The sequence below is a fragment of the Camelina sativa genome, chromosome 8 (genome assembly GCF_030686135.1).
Source record: "Camelina sativa cultivar CO46 ecotype springtype chromosome 8, ASM3068613v1".
NCBI lineage: Eukaryota > Viridiplantae > Streptophyta > Magnoliopsida > Brassicales > Brassicaceae > Camelina > Camelina sativa.
In genome coordinates, this window is record NC_141887.1 from 21,871,059 (window position 1) to 21,892,433 (window position 21,375).

At 34.5% G+C, this 21,375-nt stretch overlaps 1 protein-coding gene across 1 annotated transcript; it reads right to left on the minus strand.

Annotated features, from left to right (window-relative positions):
• Positions 1–471: 471 nt before the first annotated feature.
• Positions 472–2,507, minus strand: LOC104707507 (cullin-like protein 5). The gene is made up of 5 exons (XM_010423877.3): positions 2,167–2,507; positions 1,612–2,071; positions 1,346–1,526; positions 857–1,249; positions 472–775 (listed from the first exon to the last, which is right to left on the minus strand). The coding sequence occupies exons 1-5, from the start codon at positions 2,372–2,374 to the stop codon at positions 749–751; spliced, it is 1,269 nt and encodes a 422-aa protein (XP_010422179.2). The 5' UTR covers positions 2,375–2,507; the 3' UTR covers positions 472–748.
• Positions 2,508–21,375: the final 18,868 nt, after the last annotated feature.

A 21,375-nucleotide genomic window follows, 5' to 3' on the forward strand; every position in this document is an offset into this window, starting at 1 on the left:
AGGGTGTGATGGCTGTTGAGTCACATAGCCACAATTAACATATCTTAGAGACAAACGTCCTGCTCACGTTATATAACTTGACCCTAATAGTTCGAAAACTTTCATCCCTTTTTTCAGCTTTTGTTCTGTTTTGTTTCTTAACTATTTTAACCTGACCATATTGAGTAGTTGGAGCTTGTTTGGTAAAAAATGGTTTAGAAGAAATATGGCAGATCCAAGGGTGGATTCTACTTACCACCTTAGAAGAATTATGGCAGATCCAAGGGTGGATTCTACTTACCACATTACCTTGGCTTCAATGCAACTGACTGAATATGATCTTCTTATTTCAGGACTTGAAAAAAATGCGATTGCTAATGGAGGATGAATGACTTGGATGGGATGTGACAACATATGTTAACAATCAACATATGATCAATTTAAAAGGATCAAAGCTAAAATATTTCAGATGAACCGTTGGTCTGCAGGTTATTTAGTAATTCAAAATGTAGTTGAATATAATTCACTTTCTTATATAGTAATATGTAGTAATACATGTTAATACATGCTAAAAAAAGCTTGAGAATACATGCATTTTTTTTTGTTTTGTTCACCATGTAGTCAATTCTGAAGAAACATCAACGCATATGTATTACTTAACATATTTAGCCCGTTGGCTGATAAAGAAACGTAACACAAGACCGGAATAAACAACACAACGTCTACTAACATAAGATAAACGACCCTCCATGCATTTGACAAATCAGCTTTAATCCTCCGAGCATTCCCACTGATCCTGATCGGAAAAATCACCCAGCAAAAAGAATTCACACACTTTTATAGGGGGGGGGGTCAAATAGAAAAGTAGAAGTCATACCGGCACATGCAGACCCATACGCTCGAAACAGTCTCTGATGGTCTTATCCAATAATTCATCCTCAAAAAAGCATCGACGCCATATCTTATCAATGCTAGTATGCAACTCATGCAAGGATCCTTCTTGCCTCGCTCCCTCTCCTTTGGCCAAGATGTAGGATCTCAAACTGCAGTCTAGATAAACCAGCAAATAATCTTCCCTAGAGAACAAACGATACATTCTTCCAAGGTCATCAATGAGACTCTCATCCATTAATAGCTTAAAACCCTCTTCAAGAAAAGAAAGGTGAGCCTCCAGTAGTTGCCTCTCTAAAACTCCCGGTAGTTGTAAGCAGCAACCTGCAAAGAAGAAATAATGCTCCCGGCATTTTTTCCTTTCGGCGTGAAAAACCCCCTGCAAACAAACAAACAATCACCAGAAGAATATAGCATAAGCAGACCAAAAAATGAAAAAGGCTACTATACTTTAAGGTCTTGATATGTATGTAACCTCGACATATTTCAAGTAGTTGGAAATGTCGGACTGCTGCAGGATTCTCTCTGCTTCCTCGGCGTAAAACTTGGAAGTAGAATCAAGGAAAGGCTTCTCAAACACATCTTTCGACAGCCCATGGAACATCTCCATCAGATTCTTTAGGAAATGACTCGTGTTGTCAGCAGTCTTGCCTGATCTGGTAGACATATAAAAAAAAAAATGCAAGGGAAAGAGTGAGAGTAGTGGAACAAGGAAGGAAGGAAGAGACTCGTCTTACTTACCTTTCATCAGTGATGAGTCCTAATATGGCGGTAATAACTTGATGTTGAAGTTGAGAGGTCATGGAGAGTTGCTTATGGAAAAGCTTCTGGCACCCGTCCCACAGTGTATACTCATTACATGTCAGATACATGGCTAAGTCAGACACAAACAGCATCTTCCTTCTAAAGACTAACCAGCAATTGTACACGAGTGGCAACAAAACAGAAGGATCATCACTGATTTGCTTCGCTAAAGACTGTAAAACCGAAGCAAGGTGTGGCTCACACTCCTGCTCGATAAGACCGAAAATATGCAGTTGTACTGTTTCGGGATCCGCATCCGCAAAGCAAGCACGCTGAACGGCCATATAAATCTTTGTGCAGGGGATATCGACAGACTGATATTCATCATCTAATATGATTGGCTTTAGCAACTCACACGCATCCGCTAAGTACTTCTTTATGTTTATGTTTAGTGGAGCTAAATGGATGATATGAAATTTAGAGGATCAGCAACGAACGAACCACAAACAAAAAGAAAAAAAAAAACAAATCCGAGATCGAAAACGCATATACCGCTAACACGACCGGGGCCATAGTTAAACGTAGGAACAGGCTGAGATACAGGAAGGAAGGAGCAGTGATCATCGCTTGAGGTATAAGGAAGACAATAAGAATTGCCCTCTGCTCCTACATCATCATCATCATCATTCTGTGAGTGGTGAAGGAGCTTCGGCCGCAACTTCGCGGAGGATAAAGGGTCGGGGCTGATCGAGCGTTTCATGATAATCCAATCCTGAACCAGAAGGAATCAAAATAGACAGTTTCAATTCTCAAGGAAGAAAAATCGGATAAACGTAACCCTAGCCCTTTTGGAGAAAGAATTCTACGTTTTTTTTTCTTTTTCTTTATTTTTTTCTCTCATTTTTAAAAGAATTGTGTTTATATTAATTTTCTTTCTTTCAGATTATTTTTTTTCATTTCAATTTCATCCTTTATTTTCGTATTGATTTTTCATCCTTATTTGGAGATGAGGGTCTATTTTGATTCTCATGGGGTCTAAAGGCATGTATTTAGGAGAATTTTCTTGTTTCTCGAACGTTTTGGGCCTTTTGGCACGCATCCCACGTTCGTCTCCCTATCGCGTCATTGGTTTCACTGTGATAGGCTACTACTACATACATCCATCGGTTCTATGCTCCATCTCTTTCATGAATGCAATGCAAGTAAGCTGCAACTGTCTCTTTTTAAGTTTCAGCTCTTCAAACTTGTGTATTATATTATCAGAAAATGTAGAAGTTGATTAATTGTAAAAGAAAAAAACCTGATTAACATGCGTTTTAATTAGATTTATTAATTTTAAAAAGTCCTGAAATCAGCAGCATATTAGGAAGACATTTCAGAAGTGATAGTTTCTCTTCCATTTCACGTAGTATTAATTGAATCGATTAAATTTTTATTTATGCAAAATTTTTGTTCGTACACCAATATGTCCTCCAATCAAGAAATAAAATACAACATCTTTAACAAAAAAAAAAGAAATAATTACAACATTATTCGACAAGGCTCTAAAGTCTCACGAATAGTACATAGTAACAGATAATAATATGCTCATCGCATATTAATAAATGCTTAAATTAATAAATTATACTCCAAGCATATTGACATAAGTTAGACAACATGAAAAGAAAGCTCTAGTTAGTTAGTTTGCGAGTACGTGCGCCAATAAATAAATATTGTAATCACAACAAACTAACTAAAACTAAATGTAATGAATACTTAAAATCAAGTAAGAATTGAAATAAGCAAGTTGAATGAGTAAACATGTGGATCATGTTCATGTAGCAATAGAAAACAGAGAAAGAAGCAAGTACTTAATTAAGCAGACCCAGAGGAATCAAGAAAGCAAAGAAGTAAGTAATTCACTAAGCAGAAGAATCAAAGAAGCAAAAAAAAAGAAGCAATGCATACTAAGCAGAAAAATCAAAGGAGCAAATAAGGAAGCAAACTAACAAGTTGAGCAAATAAGCAAACAATGAAGTTAGTAACAGACCCAGAGAAAGAAACAAGTAAACACGTTAAGCATGTAACTCTGAAAGCATGTAAATATATTGCGATAAAAGCAAAGAAGCAATGAAAAAAGGAATCAGAAAAGTATGTGTGTGTGCATGAATGCCCATAAATGCATATACAATAAAATCTCTATAAATTAATAAGATCAGGACCATGAAATTTTATTAATTTATAAAGGTTTTAATTTATCGATAAATTAATAATTATTAATTTATCGATAAATTAATAAAATATTAATTTATGAAGAGATTTTTTTATTTTCATAATTTTGAAAATTTTATATTACAAAATAAGATACTTTTGTTATGATTCACATTTTTATAGAATTTTCTTAATTTATAATCTTGGCTATTGTAATAGGATTGATGTTAGTAGTTTACTTAATTATCTAGGTAAAAATGATAAATGTTAGAAATTTAGAGTTTAAAAAAAATTGTTGGTATTATCTTTCATGGTAATGATGAAGTCGAATAACATATTGTAGTGCCTTTAAAACCAATTACATGTAAAAAAACAATTACTGCAACTACGACTCTCCTCAATTTTTGGATGCGATTTGAGAAGACAACATTAAAAGTTTTTAATACAATGAAAAAGATTAGAAATGAGCTCCAACTAGAATGCAAATCCAAGAATAGACAAATAACAATAGAGTTATATTTCACTAAATTTTCTTAATTATACATATATATATATATATATATATCTAGTTTGTATCATTATTAATTTATAATATTGTTGGGACTATATTTTTACAAAGATTTTTTTAAAAAATTATTATCTTATTATTTTATCAAATTGTGTTATTTTTAACACCGGCCCAACTCAGGACCGGAAAATTTTATTAATTTATAGCGAATATTAATTTAAAGAGTATTAATTTATAGAGGTTCTATTGTATGTATGTGTATGTGTGTATCTATGTAGGTATGTATGCATGTGTTTGGAGATGCAAGATGTCGACTAAGATCAAGCTATCGAAGGAATTTAAGGAAAATATAGTTAAAGTAGTGTATACCTATGTAGAATTGTTTTGCTTTGTGAGATAGCCACATTGGCTACTGGATGAGAAGAAAAGAGATGAGAAGTTGTAACAAGAAGAGCAAAATAAGGAAGCACAAAATTCAAGAAAACAAGCAGAGAAAATAAGGAAGCACAAAAGTTAAGGAAACAAGCAGAGAAAATAAGGAAGCGCCAGTCAAGGAAACAAGCAAATACAAAAGAATCAAATAAGTAAAAAAAAAAAAGCAAAAAAAAAAACAGTAGAGCATCGACATAATTATGATTTATGAATCTATATACAAGTATGTGTAAATATAAGGATGCATATGGTGCATGTATGTATGAGTGCATTCTGTAAGTGATTTGTCTATGATGAAATATGTTCCTGCGGAGAAAAAGAAACAGAGGCACAACATCAACTTTAAAACCAAAATCAAAAGACCAAGCCAAGCAGAGGTAATAATGGCATAACTTCACTAAATGAATAAGACTTATACCACCACTTTGAAATCTGTGGACATCATGATATGTACTAATTTCCTGGAGACATAAATGGGAAAAGAGCAAAACCCAAAATCAATATTTTTTTTCCAAATAAATAACTTGAACGATGGATTGGCAAAACATAGAGAAGGGTTTTACAACAGGTGCTTACCTAGACTCCCACATGTAACTTATAAAATTGGGTATATAGAGCTTTCACTGTAAATAAGTGGTTACCTCAGAGTATGTCTATTCAGTTTTAGTAAACCTTGTTTTACGCTAGGTAAAAAAAGACACGGTGACATCTGAGATAGGTTTACATAAGTCATAATCAACCAAATCCGCTTCTACACTCTAGAGGTTGTTTAAGGCTCCATTTGCGATGGACCTGTAATAAGCAGAAACTTGTGACAGAGGTAAACCATTATAAAGTAAACACAAGCTTACAGTTTACTTTCAGTTCTGGTTTTTTCTCACAGATATAATTTCTCAGCCATTTGCAATAGACCTGAAATAAGAAAACCAATTTTTGATAGATTAGACAATTATAGACATAAAAACTTTCAAAACGAACTTACGCTGCAAAAATTTTCTTGTTCTTCCACAGCTCTGATTCTTGTTCTAGTTCATGGTTTTTCTCTAAAATTTCATCTCTCAACCATATTAGAACTCCATTTGTGATAGACCTGAAATATGGAAAACAATTTCTGAGAGGTGTAATGAGCATTGAAAAAGTTGACAAATTACTATATAATTACAAAACTAAAACCAGCTTAGCCTGAATCTTTGATGTTCTTCCAAGGCTGTATCTTGTTGTTATGGTTCTTGGTTTCCTCTAAAATTTCATCTCTCAACCATTTTAAGACTTTAGAGCTCTATTTGAGAGATGGGACCTGAAATAATGAAACAATGTATGTGAGGTTCACCATCATATAGGTTTTTAATAACATACCAAATGCTTACAGTTTACTAAATTATTTCAAAACTATTGACACCAACTTATCTTGCGTTCTTCCACGAGTATATGTTGTTCTGGTTCTCCAAATTTTCATCTTGAAGCCAATTTAAAGCTTCATTTCCGAGCCGTGGATCTGAAATTATCAAAACATCATAATAAAATCTTCCATTTGACTGTACATAATTTTCAAAACTATCAAATGAAACTTACCCTGCAAAATCTCAGATGTCATTCCACAAGTATGTTTTCTGCTCTGGTTCTTGGTTCTAATTTGGTTCTGTTTTATGTTACCCTTCATAAATCTCTTTGATGGTATGTGTTACGAACTATCTAAATAAAATTTAATTAAGAAACAAGATAGTTAGTTATGAGGAAGTGAGTAAAAAAGTGAAAAACAATGAAATGAAGTGTAAATATTTCTCTAACATATAAATTTAGCAGCAGTGATCCTGTCAGCGTCCATAACTTAAAATGCTCTAGGAGAATGGGAGCAATAGAAGCAAGAGAGGAAGGAACAAGCTCGCTGTCCATAGCGCTAGCGTCTCAACCATCTTAGAGCTTCATCTTTATGGACCTGAAATTAACAGAACAGTGTCTGTGTCTCTGTGAGGTTCGATATCATATATTTTCTGATTTAATAACATAACAACTACTAAAATTTACTATATTATTTCCAAAATATTGACACCAACTTATCTTGCGTTCTTCGACAATTATGTTTCTTGCTCCAGTTTTCTAAAGAATTCCATCTCCTCGCAATTTTAGGGTTCCATCAGTGATGGATCTGAAATAATCAAAACAGATTATGTTATCTAATTTATGAACATAACAAAACCTTCTATTTAACTATAGATAATTTCAGAGCCAACTTACTATGCAATCTTTACTGTTATATCACAAGTTTGTGTCTTGGTTTTCTTTAGAAATTCCCCTCTCAGCCATTTTAGAGCTCCATGGAGGGATATGAAATAATAAAAACAGTGTTTAAGAGGACGAAATTATAACAAAACCTTCCATATACTGTATAAAATTTCAAAACTGTTATACCAACTTACGCTGCAAATTTTTTGATGTGATTCCACAGGTCTGTTTCATACTCTGGTTCTTGATTCTGTATTAGTGAGGAACTAAAAGCAACACAATAGAAAATATTATTCAAAGATTTGCTAATATGGGGTATAATAGTACCTTGTTACATGGTGCTCTTGGTTCAGAAACTGGTTGCAGGAAAGTGCAAAAAAAATTACAACCTACAGATAAAAGATTTGGATCAAAACGAGATCACCTTGTGTTAGTATAACCAATGGTACATATACATATAAAATATCCACAATCACCTGATGAATAAAGAAGTAAAGAGAGCAGAATGATCACAGACCTTGATTTTTGTATACTGGAATCTGTGTGAAACAGTTTGGCAACACAAAAAGTAGTCCAATGACACCGAGTAGTTTACCTTGATAGACGCTCAAGAGTCTCCACCTATGTTATTTTCAAACAGAAAACTAGAACTATCTAATAAAATAGAATGGAGACAAAAGCTACAGAGTTAGTTATGAGTAAATGAGTAAGAAAATTAATGAAATGAAGTAAAGAGGTTAAAAAAGTTCATTTAGGCATGAGAAGCAAAGAATGAAGCAAACTAAGCAAGATATCAAAATGAGAACCAAAGAAAGAAACAAACAAGCAAACATGGAATCAATGAAGGAAGCAAATACGTTAAAAAGTTCAGTAGGTATGGGAAGCAAAGAATGAAACAACAAAGCAAGAAAATAAAACAAGCACGCATGAGTACCAAAGCATGAAACAAGCATGCACACATGGAACCAATGACAAAAGCAAATCAATTAACCAAGGAAAAAAATGAAGAAAACAAACACGCACAAACATACCCAAGGAAGGAAAGCAAACAAGCAGGCATGAAAGCAAGGAAGAAAGCACATAAGCACTGAAGCAAAACAAGGAAGCACACAAGTCAAGTAAACAAGCAGAGAAAATAAGGAAGCACACAAGTCAAGGAAACAAGCAAATACAAAAGAGCCAAAATAAGTAAACAAAAAAAAGCAAACAGTGAATGGATGTTTGTGTTCTTGTAGGTATATATGAATGCAACTGCGTATGCATTCTTTGAAGGGATTTAGATCAGAAGAACCCATATAACGTTTTTCGGTCTCTGATGAAATATCAAACCACTGCAAACTTTACGACCATAATCAAAAGACCAAGCAGAGTTAATAATGGAATAACTTCACTAAATAAATAAGACTTAACACCATCGCTTTGAACTCTGTGGACATCTTCAATATCATGATATGTACTAATTTCCTGCAGACATATATGGGAAAAAACCGCAAAACCCAAAATTAATCAAAAAAATTTTCTCCAAAAATAATTTGGACGGTGGGCTGGCACAACAGAGAGGGTTTTACATCATGTGCTTACCTAGACTCCCACATGTATGACCTCGATGCATTTTGACATACTCACGCGTCCTTTTAGAACCACTGCAAACACTTAAAGATGAAAAAAACACAAATAGTAAATCATTTATAAGTTCATGATAGATATGAAATAGGAAATCTTAGTTACTATATATGTTATGTCAAGCTCTTAAAACACTATTTATGTTATGAATTTTTGGACAGATCCTTCGAGATGACTAGGATCTTTCATGTAGCATTACTCTCCAAGATACAGTGGCAACTGAGATAAGTTTACACAGTTAGAAAAAAAAAAGAAAAAAAAAGGCAGAATGTAATTTCGAGAAGAAAAAATCAAACGACAAAGCACAATTAAGACACGTACCTTGTAAAATCAACTTACCCTGCAAAATCTTTGTCGCCCTTCCACAACTCTGTATCTTGTTCTAGTTCTTGCTTTCTCTAGAATTTCATCTCTCAACCATTTGTGATAGACCTGAAATATGGCAAAAAAAACTTTCTGAGAGATTAGAGATTATATATGTTTTTATTTTTCCGATTTGAGAACATTGAAAAAGCTGACAGATTATAATTTTTAAACTTATAAAACCAGCTTAGCTTGCTAAATCTTTGATATTCTTCCAAGTCTCTTTCTTGTAATAGCTCGTGGTTTTATCTAAACTCTCACCTTCCAACCATTTTAAAGCTCTATTTGTGAGGGACCTGAAATAACGAAACAATGTGTGTGAGGTTCGGCATCATATACGTTTTTTTTATTTAATAATATAAACATGCTTACAATTACAATATTATTTCAAAACAATTCACACCAACTTATCTTGCGTTCTTCATTTTTCTCTAAATTTGTCTCAGTCATTTTAGAGCTCCATTTACGGTGGATCTGAATAATCAAAACAGCTTCTGAGAGGTTGACATTATACACGTTTTGTTAATTTAAGAGCATAACAAAACCAACTTACCTCCCAAAATCTTTAATGTCAAATCTAGAAGTTTTGGTTCTTGGTTTCCTCTAGAAATTCATCACTAATCCATTGAAGAGCTCCACTTGCGAGAGACATGAAAACAATATACATGTTTCTTTTAATTAAAAAGCATAACAAAACCTTCCCTTGACTGAAGCATACCAAAACCTTCCCTTGACTGTATATAATTTTCAAAACTATATCAAAACCAACTTACCCGACAAACCGTTCTTGTTTTTTCTTTAGAACAGTTCAACGTATACTGTCAGCCTGTAACTGTTTCATACCTAAAAATGCTAGATCAATCAAAACATACATGATAATTCTTTGATGGTATGCATTAAGTAGATCATGCACTTTTTGACTATCTAAAATAAATAACTAAATTACTTTGATAAACACACACATTATAGAATCAAGATATAAGACTTACACCATCACTTCGAATTCTGGGGACATCTTCATTCTCCAACATTACGATACACACTAATTTCCTGGGGGGCATAAATGAAAGAAACACCAAAAATTAAATCAAGATTTTTTCTAAATATATAATAACTTGGAAGATGGGCTGCCATAACATAGATAGAGAAAGAGTTTACAACAGGTGCTACAGATGTTGACTTCCAGATAATGCATTCCGACATACACACATCCTTCTATCGGAAATCTTTAGAACTTTACGAGAATTCTAGAACCCCTGCGGACACTTCAGATAACAAAAAAAAAACAAATGGTATAGATTCACTGATTCAGTATATATAAGAATTACGAAATAGGAAATCTCGGTTGCTAAGATACACGAAGATGTGAGTGTATGACAAGTACTGTCATGTAGCATGTCGAAAATATTTCTTAGACTTCTCCTCGACAAATTTTCCAGTGTTCGGGTTCATGGTACTTCATAGTCCTGAAACAGTTAGAGAAATTCATTGGCAGATACTTTGAAAGTAACAGAGACAAATTTGGAGATAGACTCAAAGCAATAACATTCCCTGCTTTATAAATTCTATGGAGATTATCTGCATTAAGCGTTGAATAAAGTTTACCTAAGAAACCAAAAAAAAAAGATAAAAACAGTAGTATATTATACTGTCAGCGTCCATAACTTAAAATGCTCATTCCTCAAATTTATAACTAAAACCCATTTGTCTAACTTTATTGGATTGCCTTGTCTCGATATTAATTCAAGAAGTGTTAAGATGGTATTACCTTTTTTGATTTACCACAATCATGCAAGGACCAGCATGTCACCGGATTTGGTATCACCAAAATTAATTACCTTTAAGAAGGATATGGCCTGCTTTAAAAGACTCACTCTACAGTAAGCGTTGATCTGCAAATCAGCAAATGCTTGATAAAGATTACCTAAGAAACAAAATATTATTACTATCAACTGGAAAATTTTGAAAACTCTAACTCGATATTAAATCAAGAAGTGTTAAGAAGGTATTACCTTATAAGATTTACCACAGTCATCAGCATGTCACCAGAATTGGTATATGTAGGTTGTTCTCAGCTAGTTTTCACCTAAAAATTTTGATTAAACAAAAGAAAGATGGTCAATTATGAGAAAATAAGACCACTACATCACAACGTTCTTCATGAGTGGCCAAGTGCTAAAGTGCTACCGTTCAAACTAGCTTTGCTGGAGATTTCTACAGTGAGCTTGTTGTGTAGACCAATTTTACAAAAAAGTTAAGCAAGTAAGCATTCATCTCATACAGTTCATAATAGTCCCAAAACATCAAAAAGAGTTAACATAGAAAATTAAGTATTAATGAGGAACTAAAAGCAACACAATTGAAGAAAAATAGGACCTTGTTACATGGTTCTCTTGGTTCAGAAGTTGGCTGCAAGAAAGTGTTGTAAAAGCAATTACAACCTGCAGATAAAAGATTTGGCTATAAACGAGATCACATTGTGTTAGTATAACCAATGGTACATACACATATAACCCAAAATCACCTGATGAATAACGAACTAAAGAGAGCAGAATGATCATAGACCTTGATTTTTGTATAACTGGAATCGGTGTGACACCGTTGGGAAACAAAAAGTAGTCCAACGACATTTACCTTGATAGACCTTGATTTTTGTACGCTTAGGAGTCTACACCTATATTATTTTCATACAGTAACCTAGAACTATCTAAATACAATTCAGTTGAGAAGGAAGCCAGAGTGTTATGAGTGAGTAAGAAAATTAATGAATTGAAGTAAAGAGGTTAAAAAAGTTCAGTAGGTATGGGAAGCAAAGAATGAAACAACTAAGCAAGAAATCAAAACAAGCATGCATGAGTACCAAAGCATGATACAAAACAAGCACACATGGATACCAATGAAAGGAATCAAATACGTTAAAAAAGTTCAGCAGGTATGGGAAGCAAATAAGGAAACTACTAAGCAAAATATCAAAACAAGCACGCCAGAAACTAAGGAAGGGAACCAACAAGCACACACGTAACAATGGAAGGGAGCAAAAAAGTAGTAGCAAATCAAGTAAACCAAGGAAGAAATTAATTAAAAAGCCACACAAGGTAAGAAAGCAGATAAGAATCAAAGAGAAAAGAGAAAATAAGGAAGCACACAAGTTAGGGAAACAAACAAGCACCCGTGAAACCAAGGAAGAAAGCAAATAAGCACTGAAGCAAAAAGAGAGGAATCAAAGAAGTAAGTAATGTACTAAGCAGAAAAATCAAAGAAGCAAACAAACAAGTTGAGCAAATAAGCAAACAATGAGGTTAGTAATGGAAGCGAAGAAGGAAGATAAACACGTTAAGCTATAAAACAGAGAAAGAAGCAAGTATTAAACTCAGAAGAAGAATCAAGAAAGAAAAGAAGCAATCAAAATCAGAATAATCAAAGAAACAAACAATGCACCAGGCAGAAGAATCAAAGATGCAGATAAGGAAGCAAACAAACAAGTTGAGAAAATAAGCAAACAATGAAGTAAGTAACAGAAGCAGAGAAAGAAACAAGTAAACACTTTAAGCATGTAACTCTGAAAGCATGTAACTTTATTGCAATAAAAACAAAGAAACAATGAAAAAGGAATCAGAATGCCCATAAATTTGTATGCAATATGTATGTGTATGCATGAATGCCCATAAATGCATATATGTGTGTATCTATGTAGGTATTGCATGCATGTGTTCAGAGATGTAAGATGTCGACTAAGTTCAGGCTGTCGAAGGAATTTAAGGAAAATATAGTTAAAGTAGTGTATGCCTATGTAGAATTCTTTTTGTTTGTGACTTGTGAGATAGCCACATTGGCTATGAATCTGCTGCTGCATGAAAAGAAAAGAGATGAGAAATTGTAACAAGAAGAGAAAAATTAGAGACTGAAAATAACAAAGAGATGGAAGACACATACCTTGCAAAACCTTTGTTGCGGTAACTCTAATTCTTGTTCTAGTTCATGGTTTTTCGCTAGAACTTCATCTCCCAACCATATTAGAACTCCATTTGTGATAAACCTGAAATATGGAAAACAATTTCTGAGAGGTTAGAGAACATTGAAAAAGTTGACAAATCACTACATAATTTACAAAACTAAAACCAGATTAGCCTAAATCTTTGATGTTCTTCCAAGGCTTATCTTGTTGTTATGGTTCTTGGTTTCCTCTAAAATTTCATCTCTCAAATCATTTTAGACTTTAGAGCTCTATTTAAGAGATGAACCTGAAATAATGAAACAATATATGTGAGGTTCACCATCATATACGTTTATAATAAAATACCAAATGTTTACAATTTACTAAATTATTTCAGAAGTATTGACACCAACTTATCTTGCGTTCGTCCAAGGCTGTATCTTGTTGTTATGATTCTTGGTTTCCTCTAAAATTTCATCTCTCAACCATTTTAGACTTTAGAGCTCTATTTGAGAGATGGACCTGAAATAATGAAACAATGTATGTGAGATTCACCATCATATACGTTTTTAGTAATATACCAAATGCTTACAATTTACTAAATCACTTCAGAAATATTGACACCAACTTATCTTGCGTTCTTCCACGAGTATGATGTTCTGGTTCTCCAAATTTTTTATCTTGAAGCCAATTTAGAGCTCCGTTTCTGAGCGGTGAATCTGAAATTATTAAAACATCATAACACTTTTGGAATGACTGTATATAATTTTAAAAACTATCAAATGAAACTTAACCTGCAAAATCTCAGATGTTCCCCTTCATAAATCTCTTCCATGGTATGTGTTAAGAACTATCTAAATAAAATTCAATTAAGAAATAAGATAGTTAGTTATGAGGAAGTGAGTATGAAAAATAATGAAATGAAGTTTAAATATTTCTCTAGCATATTGATTTAGCAGCAGTGATCAAGTAATCAAACTCACCTCAGGAAGTTCCACAATTGCTGGTTTAGTAGTTCCTACAGCAAGCATATAAAGGAAGAATATTGTAGTGCTCATATCTATCCCTTTTCCTTTCAACTTCTTCAGCATATCTACGGGTCTATAATAACAAAAGAAGGAAACAAAATCTTATAAAAAAAAGGTTTCAGAGAGAAAATAAATCGAAGTACCATTACAACAATTGAATACTCATACAAATAGAACATGGTAACCCACACTTTTGGAGAAGGTACAACAGTCTTCAGTACATGATACAACACCAAGGCAATTTGGTAAAAGCCTAGCCTCCTCCTCTCACCAAAAAAGAAAAAAAAAAGAAACAAGACTGAAACGTAAGAGGCGTACGAGTTAATATCACTACAACTTAGCTTATTGAATATTTGCCAGGATTTAGGAAAGTGGCCTCACGGTTTTCTTGATGTTTCTCCTTCTTTGATATATATGTCATAGAAGTTCTCGTAATATGCCTGAATTGCTCTAGGACCGTTCTTGGCCAACTGAACATAGATAAGATACATCAGCTCAAAATGATTAACTACAGTGGAAATCTTGTTACCACTTAGAGAAACCATTTCACCATATACATACCTTCCCCAGTCTATGTAACCGATAGGTCTTGAACTGACGAACACCTAGTCCACTGGATGTAGGAAGCAAGAGGGGAAGGCAGAATGTAATTTCGAGAAGAAAAAAATCAAACGACAAAGCACAATAAGACACATACATTGAAAAACCAAACTTACCCTGCAAAATCTTTCTTGTTCTTCCAGAACTCTGTACCTTGTTCTAGTTCTTGCTTTCTCTAGAATTTCATCTCTGAACCATTTTAGAACACCATTTGTGATTGACCTGAAATATGGCTAAAACAAGACACGGTGACATCTGAGATAGGTTTACATAGTCATAAACACCCAAATCCACTTCTACTAGAAAAGCAGAATCTACTTTCGAAAAGATCAAAATCAAAATGACAAATCACAATAAGACACATACCTTGCAAAACCTTTGTTGTCGTAACTCTGATTCTTGTTCTAGTTCATGGTTTGTCTCTAGAATTTCATCTCTCAACCATATTAGAAAGATCAAAATCAAAATGACAATAAGACACATACTTTCACACTCTAGAGCCTGTAATAAGAAGAAACTTGTGACAGAGGTAAACCATTATATAGTGAACACAAGCTTACAGTTTACTCTCAATCCTGGTTTTTTCTCACAGATATAATCTCTCAGCCATTTGCAATAGACCTGAAATAAGAAAAGCAATTTTTGATAGATTAGACAATTATATAAACACAAAAACTTTCAAAACGAACTTACCCTGCAAAATCTTTCTTGTTCTTCCACACTCTATTCTTGTTCTAGTTCATGGTTTTTCGCTAGAACTTCATCTCTCAACCATATTAGAACTCTATTTGTGATAAACCTGAGATATGAAAAACATCAAAACTAAAACCAGCTTAGCCAAAATCTTTGATGTTCTTCCAAGGCTGTATCTTGTTGTTATGGTTCTTGGTTTCCTCTAAAATGTCATCTCTCAAACATTTTAGACTTTCGAGCTTTATTTCAGAGATGGACCTGAAATAATGAAACAATGTTTGTGAGATTCACCATCATATACGTTTTTGATAACATACCAAATGCTTACAATTTACTAAACTATTTCAAAACAATTGACACCAACTTATCTTCCATTCTTCTACGAGTATGTTTTTCTGGTTCTCCAAATTTTTGTCTTGAAGCCAATTTAGAGCCGTGGATCTGAAATTATCAAAACATCATAACAAAATCTTCCATTGACTGTATATAATTTTTAAAACTATCAAATGAAACTTACCCTGCAAAATCGCAGATGTCATTCCACAAGTATGCTTACTGCTCAAAAAGTTTGATAAACAAAAGAAAGATAGTCAATTTCAAGAAAATAAAACCACTTTCATGAGTTGCTAAATGATAAAGTGCTACTTTATTTACTTAATTATCAGAAACAAAGACTTGTAAATTAGCTTAGCAAATAAAAGAAAAAAAAAACTTACAGAGATAAGCAACGGGAAGAATGGGAGCAGTAGGAAGCAAGAGAGGAAGGAACAAGCTCGCTATCCATAGCGCTAGCGTCTCAACCATCATAAAGCTACATCTTTATGGACCTGAAATTAACAGAACAGTGTCTGTGAGGTTCCATATCATATATACGTTTTTCTGATTTAATAACATAACAACTGCTAGAATTTACTATATTATTTCCAAAATATTGACACCAACTTATCTTGCGTTCTTCAAAACTTATGTTTCTTGCTCCAGTTTTCTGTAGCGTTTCATCCGTGATGGATTTGAAATAATCAAAACAGATTATGAGACATTATGTTATCTGATTTAAGACATAAAAAAACCTTCTATTCAACTATAGATAACTTCAGAGCTATTGAAACCAACTTACCATGCAATCTTTAATGTTATTCCACAAGTTTGTGTCCTAATTTTCTTTAGAAATTCACCTCTCAGCTATTTTAGAGCTCCATGGAGAGATATGAAATAAACGAAACAGTGTTTAAGAGGACGACATTATAACAAAACCTTCCATATACTGTGTAAATATTCAAAACTGTTATACCAACTTACCCTGCAAAATTTGCGATGTGTTTCCCCAAGCCTGTTTCATACTCTGATTCTTGATTCTGTTTTCTGCACCTGTTCTTGGTTTACGAAAATTCGCATGTGTCATTCTATTGATATATCTTTAGAAATCTACAGAAAGATCTATAACCCTTGCAGACAGTAAGATAAATAAAACACAAACAGTAAAAGTAACAAAGAAACTTTTTTACCATTCCAACTAGCTTCGCTGCAGACTTGTACAGTGAGCTTGTATTGCAGAGCAATTTCAGGATGAACACATGCAAAAAAATTAAGCAAGTAAGCATTCATCTCATATAGTTCATAACAGTCCGAAGACATCTCCAAATAGTCAACATAGAAAGTTTTGTATCAATGAGAAACTAAAAGCAAACACAATCGAAGAAATTATCTTGCAAAGCGTTGCTAGTGTGGTAATTACATTAAAAAAATTAAAAATTAGTACCTTGTTACATGGTGCTCTTGGTTCAGAAACAGGTTGCAGGAAAGTGCAAAATAAATTACAACCTACAGATAGAGATAACTCGGGATGGGCTGAGGGTGGGCTTAACAGACTCGGTGGGTTCTACTCGACCAATGACTTGATCATGCGCTCGATCGTGTGCTGAGTCGAGTGCACTGTCGAGTGCCTGCCCTGCTTGATCTTCTGCTTCATTCTGAGCTGAAACTTATTGAAAATCCTCCCCATCTTGATTTTCACTGTCCCCAGTGACATTCTCCTCAGTAACAAAGATTGCCTTCGCAGTGAACTCCCTTGGGTTTTGAATAGCTTTTCCAGGAAGTTGGTTTGGCTTAGGAGATGAAGTAGAAGCAATGTAGCTCTCCATGTACTGGAACTTAGAGTTCAGACTCTCAAACTTGTTATTCAGGTCATTAGAATAAGAATTCAACTTTTGGTTCAGCTCAGCAAACTGCTTTGCTTCCTCAATCTGCCCATTTACTTGTCTAAGTAAAAATTGATGCATCATAGCTCTTAAGTCAGGTTCTTGGGCTTGTGAGGTCTGAAACCCTGGAGGGGGACACAATTGAGCCTGGAATCCTGGTTGTTGTTGCTTGGGTACATAATGGAACATACTGCTTTGAAACATGATTACTGACTCGAACAGACACTCGGTCGAGCACTGGCTCGAGTTGAAGGTAGAACTGACTGAGACGAGAAGACTAATTAAATCTGTCTTGGGACTCGATCAGGTACTCGACCGTGCAGACGGTCGAGTCGTAGCTCGAGTTGTATGTCGAGTTGGTACTTGAGATTCAAAAAACCAAGCAGATGAAGAATCTGAATCAGTAGTGATCAAAGGAGCAATAAAACTTAATCTTAGACTTGTATAAATCCTAAATGTCACAAACAAACCTAAGGAAACAAGGTTTGATGATTACGCCCACTAAACCAAACATATCCAAACTGCCCACTAGGATAATCATCAAACAAGGATACATGTAGAAAGAGATGAATCCCCGCCTAATATGCTAGTGGATCCCCGCCTAAACATGTTCTTGATAATAAGATTTTGAGTGAGGCCTATTTGTTGATAATGCTATAGGTTGTGGAATCTTGAGAATATTGAGAACGACAAAGAACTGGCTCTTGCTTTTAGCTAGGTTTGGAATCATTATAAATAGCTAATAGGACTGGTTTTGTAAGAAATAGGTGGTTAGAATGTTGATTTGGGTTCAGCTTTGGGAACAAGAGAGAATAAGAAGGGAAAGAAGGATTTACTTTGTCAAAAGAAAAGAAAAGAATGTCTCTAAGGTTAAGTTTGGTTATAAGCTCTAATTCTCAAAGAAAAGGGATAGAAAGTATTGTTATAGTCTCCTAGAATCAAAAAGAAAAGAGTAAAGAAAAGTCAAATAAAATTGGGAGTATAGCAAAGAAAGAATAAGAAAGAGAAGGAGCTATTGTTTAAAATAAACAGTAGCCTTAGAGATATACAAAAAGAATAAGACCAGAAGTTACAAAAAGGGGTTCAAGAGATCAAAGTTTGAGTTTTTGGGTTGAAAATAAATAAAAGAAGGATGAGAAAAGGGTAGAAAAGCTTCTAGGTGGGTAGAACATCAAGAGCTAAGTTTTGTATGCCTAAATTGTTCTCAGTCTTAGATTGGTTTCACAACTGTGTAGTATTCCTTCTTGTTTGAGAGTTAACCACCCTAAAAACACCATTATCAGCCTACCTTCAAAAACCTTACCCTTAAACCAATTGAGCTTGATTCATGTTCCATTTGCAAGGTTACACCTAACACTTTAATGAATGTGAAAGAGATGTTCAATGGGATTGCATGTCTTTACTAATAGATAGGAGCTGAACTAGAATAGTGTATTGTGATAAGCTTAGGAAAATATTTGTAAACACTTTGACTGATTCTTTGCACCATTGAATTGCATTTAAGGACTGTGGTTTGAATCCTTTGTTATTGCTCTTTGGATATGAGTTTCCATCTTGAAACTTCTCTTTCTTCTTATGACTTGATTGTTTGCTTGAGAGCAAGCAAAGACTAAGTTTGGGGGAGTTGATAACTCTATATTTTACCATCTTTTAGCATGCATTTATCTCCTGTTTTGCATAGTTTAGAGTTAGTTTTAGCACATTTATGTCTTTTATTCTCAGTTTATGCATTAGGATAGAATTTGTATTGCATTTGCATATTTGTGTGTATAAACAGGTGAATTAGGAACTTTGGAAGCACAAAGGAGAAGTTGTGATCACAAGGGGACATCTAGAAAGGGAATAAGGCTCAAAAGAGGAGGAAAGCAATCACTCGACAATGGAGTCGAGCACACACTCGACCGTTTGCCAAAGAACACTCGGTCGGATTCAAGACAAGTCCCTCAAATATCGACGCGAATAAATATCTTCCGTTGGCATTCAGCTTCCAAGTTATTCACAAAAGATGTAGACAACCGAGTTATATTTCCAATGCCGGTGGTCTCAGGCCGATCGGAGTTATGGTGCAAAAGTTATCACTGTTTTACTGAACGGATATCATACCAGATCGACGACTGGAGCTACTTGACAAACCACTCGACCATGCACTCGACCGAGCACATGGTGGAGCACTTACCACCGGCTCTCTATTTTGTCTCCTAGCTAACAAGGGCTTCCCTTCTTTTCTATAAATAGGTCTCTTACCTCTGGCCACAGAACAGACTCGTTTGTTTAGGTCTAGCCACCAAAACTTGTAATCCTCATAACTTTTGATCCTTGAAGTATTTTCATTTGATTTTTTCTACAAAGTTGATTATTTTATCATCATCTTTATGATTATGTCTGTTTCATCATTTTTTGGGTTTGTGTTCTTACATCTCATTTATTAGATTCTGAGTAGAGATAGATTCTTAAGGATGGGTTAGGTTGGTAGAGAACTTAGTTTGTTTAGGATTGTTTAAGCTTGAATTCCGTAGAATCCTTTCTAGATTAGGTGAGCTCTAAGCTGTTCTTATACTGAGAGGATAAGGATAGATCTTAAGCTTCTTAGCATCACACCAATGTTTAAGTTGCTAAATAAGGCTAATGCTAGAGATTATCATGAGCATGCTAAGAGATTAGATGTTTAAAGTGATTTTTGACATTAATGATCTGATTCTTAAAGCTTGTTTAGTATGGTTTCACCAATGAGAGTTAGGTTAGGATGTTACTAAACTTGATTACCTCTGTCATGATAGTGGATTGGTAAGCCCTTAAGATCATTGTCTAAGGATTAGCTCTTTGTTGATTGAGTTTTGTTAAGCAGCCTAGATAGATTAAGTTTAATACAAACCAATAATTCCCATCCTTAGGATCTATTTGCTACTTGTTTGCTTCTGTTTCTTGCATTTAATTACTTGTCTTTTTCTGCTTTATTGTTTCTGCTTTTAGTTTTAAATTTAATCTTCTGTTCTGCATCACTCGTCCATGCACTCGACCTTGGTTCATACCATGCTCGATCGAGTGCTAGGTCGAGCTCCAGTTTATTTTCTTATTTATGCTCTGCTCTTTTCTAGTTTTCTCCTGTTTACTTCTGCTTATTAGTTAATTCTGCTTAGTATTTCTTTAAGTTGTTTTGATTGCTGCATTTTCATTTCTGCTTCATTAGGTTGATAGATATTACCCCCATATCTGAATTGGCTTAACTTGTACTATCTTGATTGCATCTTTTGTGATTAGCATAATCACATTTGGATTGACACCTTAAGTACTACAATGCATAAGGTTAATTGAACCTACTAGGATAGAGACCCAAAAAAATCTTAGTATCAATTTGGCGTCGTTGCCAATTGGGATCTGTTTTGCTAATTTAAGATTTCAAGATGTGCTAGATTAAGTTCTGTTACTCTCTACTTTGTTCTATGGGAAGAGAGGGGACCTCATCACCTCTCTATGACCTCTCATAGCATTAAAGTATGTCAAGTCAAACTTAGAGACTTTAAACAAGCTCACTAGGGAGGAAGTCCCTAAGGTATCCTTGTATATATTGGTTTAAGTTTTTTGTTATTTTGATCTTGTTTTAGTGTTTTGGTGTTCAGGGAAGCAAGAGAGTTTAATCAGAGGAAGAAAGGAAGGATCGGGATCTCACTCGACCAGTCACTCGACCAGGCACTCGACCAGGCACTCGACCGAGCGCATGTCCGGGTATGAGATCGAGTTCCCCCTTCTCCAGCAGCCTTGAGGGAAGCAAGAGAGTTTAATCAGAGGAAGAAAGGAAGGATCGGGACCTCATTCGACCAATTACTCGACCATGCACTCGACCGAGCGCATGTCCGGGTATGAGATCGAGTTCCCCCTTCTCCAGCAGCCTTGAGGTACCACTTTCACCTAATCGTTGTCTATACCATTGCATTCCATGTTTTTATCTTGTTTCTAGATTCTTAAATCCTC